The 12095-nt window shown below is 36.7% G+C and overlaps 1 protein-coding gene across 1 annotated transcript; it reads right to left on the minus strand.

The window, feature by feature from the left end:
• Positions 1–1135: 1135 nt before the first annotated feature.
• On the minus strand, positions 1136–10915 carry LOC117345015 (DNA damage-binding protein 2-like). Its single transcript, XM_033907938.1, has 10 exons — positions 10829–10915; positions 9418–9838; positions 7695–7886; positions 7035–7183; positions 6128–6227; positions 5546–5723; positions 4785–4927; positions 2866–3030; positions 2290–2335; positions 1136–1680 (listed from the first exon to the last, which is right to left on the minus strand). The coding sequence occupies exons 2-10, from the start codon at positions 9826–9828 to the stop codon at positions 1451–1453; spliced, it is 1614 nt and encodes a 537-aa protein (XP_033763829.1). The 5' UTR covers positions 9829–9838; positions 10829–10915; the 3' UTR covers positions 1136–1450.
• Positions 10916–12095: the final 1180 nt, after the last annotated feature.

A 12095-nucleotide genomic window follows, 5' to 3' on the forward strand; every position in this document is an offset into this window, starting at 1 on the left:
CCAAGGGAAACCTACATATGAAATTTGAGAAAGATCCCTTCAGTACTTTCTCAGAAATAGCGATAACAAACTTCAATTGTCAAAATCCAAGATGGCTGCCTGTCGGCTATGTTTGTTTTCAGATTGGTCTCAAAATGCAATATGCATAACTAGGCACCAAGGGGAACCTACATATGAAATTTGAGAAAGATCCCTTCAGTACTTTCTGAGAAATAGCGATAACAAACTTCAATTGTCAAAATCCAAGATGGCTGCCTATCGGCCATGTTGTTTTCCGATTGGTCTCAAAATGCAATTTGTATAACTAGGCACCAAGGGGAATCTATATATGAAATTTGAGAAAGATCCCTTCAGTACTTTCTCAGAAATAGCGATAACAAATTTCAATTATCAAAATCCAAGATGGCTGCCTGTCGGCCATGTTGTTTTCCGATTGGTCTCAAAATGTAATATGCATAGCTAGGCACCAAGGGGAGCCTACATATGAAATTTGAGAAAGATCCCTTCAGTACTTTCTCAGAAATAGCGATAACAAACTTCAATTATCAAAATCCAAGATGGCTGCCTATCGGCCATGTTGTTTTCCGATTGGTCTCTAAATGCAATATGCATAACTAGGCACCAAGGGAAGCCTACATATGAAATTTGAGAAAGATCCCTTCAGTACTTTCTCAGAAATAGCGATAACAAACTTCAATTGTCAAAATCCAAGATGGCTGCCTGTCGGCCATGTTGTTTTCCGATTGGTCTCAAAATGCAATATGCATAACTAGGCACCAAGGGGAATCTACATATGAAATTTGAGAAAGATCTCTTCAGCACTTTCTCAGAAATAGCGATAACAAACTTCAATTGTCAAAATCCAAGATGGCTGCCTGTCGGCCATGTTGTTTTCCGATTGGTCTCAAAATGCAATATGCATAACTAGGCACCAAGGGGAACCCACATATGAAATTTGAGAAAGATCCCTTCAGTACTTTCTGAGGATTAGCGATAACAAGAATTGTTTACGGACGGACGGAGGGACGGACGGACGGAGGGACGGAGGGACGGCCGACGGACCACGGACGCAGGGCGATTTGAATAGCCCACCATCTGATGATGGTGGGCTAAAAATAATCAATTCAAACAGAGATGTGTAAATAACTTTTACTTTATCTATATAAAGCATTTTCTTAAAACATGCATGATTTACAATGAGGTTAACAAATGTTATGGACATAAAAAAGTCTCTTTCCTATGATTGTTGAACACATTCCAAGACTTCCTAACACGCAACTCTACTTGTCCCTCTCGTCATTCTGAATTTAAGAATATTTTTCATGTTAAACCTAGTTCCATTGTTCTTTCAAAACAGAACGTAACAGTAAAATACTCAGCACTGCTGAACTAAGCGTATATTTCAAAACAGTTATGGTGTAATAACTTTAAAAGATCCCCCTAACACACCTTACAATTTATTATTTTTGCTTTTCAATTTCAACTTCGTATTTTTTGTCTCTGTTTTCGATCCTTGTAATTTCTTCAGTTTTTTCTCATCACTTTTGTTTCTTGGTTGCCTCGACGAATTACTCCTGGTTGAATTTGACCCCTGGTGACCTAGGCCTTTCAATGATGTCACCAATCCTTCCTGGGTCTTTTCGACTTCCTCCTTCTTCATCCACAGTAGAATGTTTACACCTGCCAATATTAAAGTTCAAAAGTGTTAATTCAGTTGACGGGTAGTATGGTAAGGTGCCCCTACAACCCTCCGTCAATCATTTTTATATGCCTGTCAAATATGACAGGATTACCATGGTATGGAGTCATCGGTCCGTCCAGTGTAAACTTCCGTTTGTCCAGAGGTCTCCTTCATTTATTGACCGATCTCCATAAAACTCTGTATAAATTATTATCAGATATGTACATTGTAGTTGTGCTTTCCAGAAAATAATTTTGATTCCATTGTATTTGCAAAGGTTATTGCCCTTTGTTTATTTCAGTGTTTGATTTTTTTGGCCAGAGATCTCCTACATTTTTTGAAACTTGGTAGGCTTCTGAACATAGGTCATGGTGACCTATTGCAATAGCCTCTTTTCCGTCGTCGTGTGTTAACTTTTACATGTGAAACCGATAACTTGAGTAAATGTTAACCGAGATAGATGAAACTTGGTATGCTGTCTTATATCAACAAGATCTCGGACAAATGAATTTGTTCTAGTGAAATTTAGCGACGATCGCTTAGGGTGGCTGTTACACAGCACCTTAAAATCATTGATATATGACTTAATTATTTTAGAGTAACCTTACCCATTCCTGAGACCAACAAGTTTCCATCGTTGCTGAACTTATTCACCTAAAAAAAAAACCCACATAAAATAAAAACATGCAGGCAGTTGATGAAGTAAAAACTTTATTAAACAAAGGGCCCATAGGGCTTTTACATCCATCTGACAATCAAGCAGTGGTAATGGAAGCAATTGTGAAATTAGGATATCAACAAAATTTGACATACCATTATTTACAAGAAAGCAGAAATATTTTCTCTTTTCCAACATTTCAAATTCTTTTATATTAGTTGCATCAATGACATTTTTGAGTAATCTGCACTACTCCTAATTAATGGCAATTCCAGTGAATTATCTACCCAATGGAAAAATCCAGGTCAGTCAAACAGGTCTATCGAAAGTGATTACTGTAATCCAAAAGGTACCATATCTACTTATAGTTTCATTTTCTCCAGCAAAAATCATGCACAGAATCTTTTAGCATCTGGAGTCCTCCCATGGGATGTATATTTAACTGGTATAGCCCTAAGAATATCAATGATTGACAGAGAACACCAGGATTATTACAAAGCTGATATCAGTGACATTTGATACTTACAGAGACAATACCCGGAGCACTAGGGTCGTGTAGACTACACACGGTGTTCCCCGTGTTAGCATCAACCACATCAATGGTCCTCAGCTCTCCGGAGTGGTATCCAGGAAAATTGGGGTCAGGGTATCGTCCTATCACAGCGAGATCTTGGAGAGGGTGCCACGTTGCCTGCAGGGAATAAACTCTTTAAAGTTAACCAGAATCATACACCATTGGCCAAATAATATCCCCCACCAATCATTTGCAGTAAAGACTTTTATTGCATTTTTGCCAGTGAAATATGGAAATTTATCATATCAATAAAACTTATATTTTCATTGCAGCGGTGAGCAGTGAAAATATAAGATTTTGCAGTAAAAATATAAGTTTTGCAGTGGAGTAATGTCACAAAGAGATGACATCATGATCATGAATTACGTTACTGATGCCCGCACTTTTTGAAACTATTAATTTTTGATGTTTTTAATTTTGGTTTTATTAAGTACACATGTATATGAAATGCAATAAAAAGATAATTGAATGGTTTCCCGTTAGATAAAACATATATTTCGATATTCTGTCATACTCGTGAAATAAATGTTATATTAAACGGGAAACCATTCAATATCCTCTTTGTATTGGGCAGTTGTGAGGAGTAGCAAGTTTACCTATATCTGTCACAGGTATATCAGCAACTGAGAGTGCAGACCTTAAGTTACTCTTGACTACGAAAATGATAAAATCATAGAAATGTTCATAAAGATTGAGGGAAAAATAGCCAGGGTGAATTTCATCATTAACTCTTAATTTGTTTACTTCATTACTGATCTAACAGTGTTTGGACCTTCAACCAACAGAATGTTTTTAATCAAAACATAACAAATCTCAGGTCTCTACTCATGGCAGCCTACCTGGTAAACAAAATTTTAAGACTGCTTGAAGGCAGTTGGCCTACTCAACAAGATCTAGCTAACAATTGCCACATGTTTAACTTATATGGGAGTGTCATGATATACCTGTCTTCAGCATTTGTGTGATGTTGTTGACAATGACATCTGTTTATTTACATATTTGTTGTTTTGATTGTTTATTTTTGACATACATTACCCATCATTTATTGTCCCTAATGACATGTGTAGAAATTGAGATATTTTCGGATTGAGATACTGCCCATTTAAGCTAAAATTCAGTATGCAGTGTTTTTTTATCTGGTCACTATAGACAGGCCTTGACTCGCACAGTCCTTGGATCAGTTTTCTTCAAATTTTGTCAGTACATGTAATTATTTTATTATGTTCCTCTTAAAAACAATCAACAAGTATTTTCAGCGTAACAGTTCTGGAAACGCATGATGTTCATTAAAACATAGGTTTCATTACTTGACCATCGTTGAATATTGATATTGGGTTTATGAGTATTAAACATAAACCTGTGTTTAGTGACCATGTTGGCAACCAATTGAGGGTAAAATAGCTATGATTTCATGGAAACCCAAGGTCTGTGTAATCATAAGTCTTCTTTTGGTTACCATTGCAACAAAATGACATTCAAAGTTTTGGAAAATAAGAACATTTTAAATATCATCTCTCAAAACCCTTATATGCCAATTTTCAGCTCATTCCGAAAATATCTCAATTTTGACCAATCAGAAGCCTTAAAAACCCCCTTCAACTTAATTGTGGGAGTTCACAGGGGCCAGTTTGTTTATCCAGACTAATTGGTTTGCCTTTTTATCAAATGTACCATTTAAGACAAAAAACGTGATGCATCTAAATATGTTTTGAAAGTCTTTCTCAAGACTAGAGATAAAATAAAATAAAATCACTGTACCTATCGTATTTTACATAACAGCTCTTGTCACACAGTTTGGACCACAATAAATATAAACAGTCTACCAGGGTAGGTCTCCTGGTTTTAGTGCCCTTGTTTTTAAGATATTATACCTTGATGGGGGTTAAGTGTCGGAAGAATCGATGAGGATGAAGGATCGTCCTCTCCAGCCTCCAGTCAGGGGCTTGGTACACTCGTACTTGGTTTTGTTGGTCAGTGGTCAGCAAGCGACAGCCATCAGTTCTGCTGAAGTGAGCTAGACAAACATAAATATTCAGTACAAATAATAATTAATATACATTGTGAGGGACCATGAATCATTTTACCATCATAACAGTTAAGCATTGTTGTTTTGGGGTTTTAATACTGTTACTTCATACTGCTTTCCATGTTGGGGCAGTTGGCACATTTCAAAAAATTTCTATGTAGGGGCAGATAATTTCACCACCATTCAGTTCACAAAAATCAAATTATAATAAGAATTATATACATGTATAATTATATGTGTCCCCCTGTCCCCCTTTGTCAGTATCATTTGACATGGGTAGTCAAGGATGTATTGATCCTAATGAAATTGAAGGTCATATCTTAAAGTTAAACATCTTTAATCCATGAAAGGCTTTAATGCAGTAGGATTTACAACCCATGCTACATCTATGACAGATGTTTGGTTGGTCTAGCTTTGTCAGAAACAGAGCTTAACACAAAACTTTAGCATTGTTGACACTGGTGCCACAGTTGCCAGAAAAGCAACGACTATGTGCCGCTTTATAGACATCCATCGTAGGCAAATAAAAACTTTTATTCAATTTATGTCTTATGACATTAAAACTTCGAACCCATTCAACCTTTCATTTTGATGAAATATACTAACCAGAATTCACAGGACGGTCATGTTTGAGAAGGTTGAGCACACTTTTCCTGTTAGCCATCATACGGATGTCCCAGAACATGACAGTTTGGTCTGTAGAGGAGGTACACAGAAGCCATTCCTCCCGCGGTGACAATTCTATGTCGGTCACCTTGTTTTTGTGCAGTCGGAACTCAAACACCTGTTATGTAGGTACAATCATTTTAAAACTTTTCTTTCTTAAGTGTTGGCTAGAATTGGTTGCAAGATGTAAAACCCAGGGTTCAGAATTGCTGGATGGTATGTCCTTTGCAAAAAAAATTAAGATCACGAATTTTGAGAATTCTGATCACTTCATTGGGAAACATAAACGCAATTGGGAATAGAGCTAAAACTTGGACCTAAGCACAGAAAAGCACTGCCATTAATGAGAAAGTGAAAGTTGAAAGTTGAAGACATCACAGAGAATTGTAGAGACCAAAAGATAACCCTGCTTGTGGTTAAAAATTGCATTGCCAATGTTTGAGGCAACCCCTTCAGGATAAGATTTTTGAGTGTCCAGAACACTGTAAAGCCTCGTTCTGACAAATTTTGGTGATGTGTTACCTTTTTCCCTTCATCAGACAGCATTTGAACGTTGCCTATGTTGTCACCGGCCACCACTAACTTCCTGTCTTTATGTACATCCACACTGCAGTACCAGTAACTGTAAACAACAGTGGACATATTACTTACATCTGGATCATCACCAACAGTATATATTCCATACCTGAACTAAAGGTACGGTACACAAGTCGTTAAACCTTATAACAAATTGAAATGTTACCAAAGTTTATCAAGAGACAAAAACTGTTGATAACTGAATTTGTTCATAAATATTATGTCCGACAAAAAAAAAAAAAAAAAGATAAAAAAAAAAAGTTTTTCCATCCTTAAAATTATACCAAGTCTGCAATAAATATATATATCAAAACCCAAACTCTCATAGTTGAAATTTAAATTCTTGAATGTTTCATTTCATTTCAACACATTTATTGCTACATATAGCTGGTGCAAGTCAATTGCACCAAATAACAGCCAAAGCCTTTTAAATTTCTCTCGAAAAGTGAAAGATCGCAATTTTGGAATAAATGTAATTTTTATATCAATCTTTGAAATTTAAATTATACACACAATAGTTAAAGGGGGGTAACTCCTTGTTAAAGTAACGTAACTGGAATACAAATACATTCAATGCTTCACACATAACAAACAAAATGCTTTTACAGTTATTATCAATTTTATGTAACCCTGGTGAAAGCAATATACAGCTCGCTAGAGAGATCTTCTGTTTAAGCCAGAGGTCCCGTCTTGGATCCCTAGAGGAGACAGTGATTTAAATTTAATTAATCATGCGCTCTGTTACATTTACACGTTATACGCGATATTATTTCACACAGTGAATGTTGCCACTGGGTCCAGCCTTAACGGAGTTATACATTTGTAAATCAAAAGTATTTTCAGACAAAATTACCTGTGAGCATCCAAAGTGTCCGTCACCACTCTCGACTGTCGGCCCTCGAAGTCGTGCAACGTGACCCGACCATCTACTGCAGCGGTGAGCACCTTATCATTGTCATATGGCCAAAACTTCAACGCATTGATGATTCCTCCAGGCCCAATCTTTGTTAAATAAAAATATTATTTAAATCAGATATAAAATTCTTTTCTTAAAACAGGTAAAATCTATATTTTATTTTATTGCTATCCTTTAGGAAATAGATTTGTGTGTTGAAATTTTTTATAGACAATAAATTACATATTCATAACATACAAATCTTTTCAATATTGCGATGTAAGAATTAGCTTATAATCTCATTAATCTTTCAATGATGAAGATACTCCTCAAGTATCCAAATTAAAAGCAATGAAGGTGAAGCTTGATCCTGCCAACCAGAAACTTGTGCTAGTTGTGGTTGATAAATTTTGGCAGCATACATAACAGAATTGTATCATACAACAATTAGCACAAGCCTATGGCTCAATGCTGATTGGTACAATTTAGAAAATATTATTATTATATTATAATATTTTCAATTTACAACATACTGAAATTGAATCAAATAATGATTAGCACAAGCCAGTGGATTTTCCAATATCAATAAAATTTAAATGTATAACAATAAATTTTTACCCCTTGAATAAATTTCTCATTGTTAAATTGTTGCGTGTCCCACAACATAATGTCTCCTCCCTTTGATCCTATGGCTACCACATGTGGTTTGGTAGGGTGCCACTCCATGGCCGTAACACGCCGGTCAAACGGGCTGGCAGTCCGACAGAGCTGCATGTCCGAAATCTGACTGACCACTGGACTAGTCAAACTCTGGAAGAAGGAATTGTTTAATAATTCATTTTAACATTTCAAAACTTTAATTAGTCCAGTATCAAAAAACAGGATAGCTTAAAAGTTTGTTTACTGGGATTAATGTATTGTCGCGACTATTTCTACAAACAGCCCGGTGATTTTGAGACAGGTTGTTAAATTTCCTTATCAAGCCTAGATAGGATGGTCTATTGATGGACACTGGACATCAATTTTCTATCAAAATGTTTAACATTTTACACTTGCGTACTGGTGTTGAAGCAGGTCAACAGGAAACTTAGCGAAGGTTAGAAGGCGCTTGTTTTTGCCCACAGGTTACACCTTAAATTTTTTCATTGTTTATCTATTATGTAATGCCCCCATCACACTAAGACAAAGACCACGAAGACCGCACTGCGTCCTTAAAATTTCGAGAAACGCAGCGGGGTCGTGGCAAAAATGGAGAATTTTGCAGTTGTCACGTTCATATTACGCCCTCATTACGTCCTTGCTGGGTTCTTACTACGTCCTACACGTTTCCACTAAGACCTTATCTCGCGCATGTTCGCGCGTGCACCACGCTCTGTGTGTTCTTAATACGCTCTTACTACGTCCAAAAAGATCTTTCTACGCGTTTGCCCGTTCCCTATAAATACAACTTGACTTGTTTCTTTTTTCCATTCCCCTGCAATATTCACAATATGCCGCCGAGAAAATCCGGACAGTCCAAGACAGGTGGTGGTGGTGGTACCAAAAAAGCCTAGGTTGTCTTTTATTCCTTCTTCGCCTTCTTCGCAGCATCAAAAGTGCGGCCTGTGCATCAATAAAAACCTGTTGTCCTTGAATCAGAGCAAGATGCATAAGAAGTTCTTGATAACTTGTAACCATCTTCTTTTGTAGTTTGAACGAAAGTGATAATGAATTAAACTTGAAATGAGTATTTATACAGCCGATCCTCTGGACGTGGTTTTGACGTGGTGGTAACCTGTGACAGACGTGTCGTAAACTTAATGAGCACCGTAAGAACGTACTGGAAACCTAACGTGGTCATCAACAACGTGGTATTGGCGTACCTTGGTCATTGTACAAGCGTAGAGAGGTCGCAATAAGAACTACATTGACGTAGCAAGAACGCACTGACAACGCAATGAGAACGTAATACAATCCTTTCCATCAGCGCTACGCTTCCACTGCGTCAATGAAGTTCTCATTGGGTTTTGGTTACGTCATTACCACGTCAATACCGCTGGTACTGCGTCCCTGTTACGTTCTTACTACGTCCCGATTGGACCACGTCCTCGCTACGCTTTTTTTTAACATGCTCAAAGTTTGTTCACGTCCTCCAGGTCCATGAAGACCATAACACGTCCTTATCGGTCTCTATTGAGTCTTTACTACGTTGTACAAGTTCTTTCTGCGTTCGCATTGCGTTCTTCAATTTTTTCCAGGACGTGGTTGGACGTAGTGGGAACGTGACCTAGTGTGATGGGGGTATAACCAATATCATGAATCATAATATCGAGTGAAGCTTAACTCTTACAGACACACAAACCTGTGTTAATGTCTGGGTACATCTGGTTCCCCAGGTATACTGTTGGAGACAATGGACAATGTTCTTGCTCCGGTATACCATCGGTGTAAAAACTGTATAAAGTTTTAGATCATGGCGTCTAGGTTTGAAATCAAACAATATGTCATTTCCTTTTTCAAACAGCCGACTGTTTTCGCAATCAACACTACTATTCTTTTTATTTGAGTTGGAAAGTGTGTTTTCTGTTTGATCTGGATCACTTGTTGCTTCTTGTAGGACATTTTTTCTCTGATCAAGATTGGTTGAGGTCTGTGATTTCTTCATCCGTTTTGAAAGACGTTTAGCATATGTCTCTGACTGCAAGTCGGCAAAGTTTTCGTTCCCATCAACAACCCTTTCCTTCTGTGACCGGAGTCTCCTTTTGGAAGCCATTATTTTTGTTCTGTAAAGGAAAAGACAAGGATATACCACCTATATAGCAGTCATTATCAAATGCCAACACATTACATGCAACTTTTTACCTAAAATACTGAAAAAATATTCAAAGGGAAATAACTGCAGCAAGGTATCTACAAATGCTTCAAATTCATTAATTTTCGATCATGCAAGTTTGAATTCAATCACTCAATACACTGTCTTATCTATGCATTTCTGGATTTTTCTTGTGCTGTACATGTACACAGTACAATTTATGTCATCATACAATGTACATGTACCATAGATTGATTTTTTCATAATCAAAAATATCCAACCATCATACACTGAATACATGTTGCAGTCTGTCTCCAATCGCTGATCATTCAATCTGTCCATCAAAAATGTTCAAAGTCTGGTGTACATGTTGAAATATAATTATATATGGTACACTTATAGCTGATTAGTATTCTATTGAGATCTGCGCCTAGAAATCTAGGGAATGATATAATTATTTAATTCTTGAATCATGCATAATTATTAAAACAAATATGACAATAGTTTTGTTCAGTAAACTATCATGCATAAGTCTTAAGTGGCAGGAGTCTTTTGTACTCCATTACTGCCAAACAATATACTGGTGAATTTTAACTGGCACCTGCATGCATCGATCTTAAATTAATGTGAATATTAGGTCACTAATCGAATGCAGGCGCCTGTGCATGAAGTGAATGTAAAGTTATCACGGAACAAGCAAATGTCCCTTAAAATCAGGAAAATCAACCAGGCTCTTGGCTTCGTTTCGATTTCCCTGGGCACGGTACCAACTAAGCACAGTAACAGATCTAAAATAACTAGCCATAACTACATTTTAGGCTTAGGCCTATAATTTAAGCGGAATTTCTAGACTCGTAATAACGCAGGGATTTTAAACTTGCACATAATTCACAAAATAATCTGATACCATTTCGTGGATTAATATCCAATCAATCGTTATTTTTTACGCGTTTATACTTACAACAGTTTATAACGAATATTCTTTCGACAGAGATTTCAATGTTTACTACGTATACTCTGCCCACATGTCAATGTTATGAAACTTTCGCGGGATGTGCACGGAATCATGGGTAATATGCAATTCGGAATACCATTCCTCCGTCTATCGGTTTCGAAGAAAACGACGAGGAGTCCCGAATGTCGTCTCTGACGAAAAGCTTTGTCAACTTGCGTTTCTGAGGATCGTTAAAACGTTTGTTTACATATTTTACCAAAGCTGATCATGGTTATTTCCATGTAACTGATGATTATGAAAATGCTTTACCCTGGAGTGGAGATTTGGTCATCACACTGTATATAGCTGTGCTTTTTTTTTTTTTTTTTTTTTAATTTTTGTGTGTTTGTGTTTTTTGTTCCCAAACAGTACGTCGTACTGCGCGCAAAAAATACACGTAAAAAGGGGAACATAGACTACTAAAAATTGGCTGGATGAAAAAATAAACTCTTTTGAAATTTAGAGTGACAGTTTGATTAATCTGAGCAGAAACATATAACACATGTTTCTGATTCGAGGAAGTCTTTTTTGGGTTGTCTCTCTTCACGTGCGAAGGCCTATATATCAATTCTGAACAGAGAAAGTTCTAAAAACTGTACAGGATCATAATTTGTTTCACTTGATGCTTTGCCAAAAAAACCCAGTTACGATTCCTCATTTGTTATAAAGCTTCATTTCATATTTACTCAGACACATTTGAAAATTAAATTTAAGATCAGGACACGTGTATTTTTTACCAAATTATTCTTATATTCTCTGAAACAATAAGGGATTGCATGTTCTGGCCTTTCATCCGTGATCACTTGATGGTATAGCTTATATATATCAATCATGAAAGGCCTAAACATGAAATCCCATATATATTTACGTTTTCACGACTGTTATATAAATCCATATAAAGACGGTAATGTTACCGGTATAGTGCCATCACGCTGAAATGTCATACTCTCATACGTGACACCATAAACGGTCTGGAATGGATAAAGGATCGAGTTCACTGAAGGCATGTCTTTACTGAAATATCAATGAAACAAGTGTGTTTTTATTTTTTCTAAAAAGAAAAAACTAAAAAAAAAAAAACTTTATCTGTACGACGACGATGATGACGATGCTGACGACGACGATGATCATAGCACAGCGTGCAAGTGTGAGAGTGTGTCTGTATGTTTTGTGCGGATGCCTTTGTCATACGTGTCTATTGTTTCATATGTGAAAAATCGTCAAAAAATAAAAG

Source organism: Pecten maximus, chromosome 16 (assembly GCF_902652985.1).
Source record: "Pecten maximus chromosome 16, xPecMax1.1, whole genome shotgun sequence".
Taxonomy (NCBI): domain Eukaryota; kingdom Metazoa; phylum Mollusca; class Bivalvia; order Pectinida; family Pectinidae; genus Pecten; species Pecten maximus.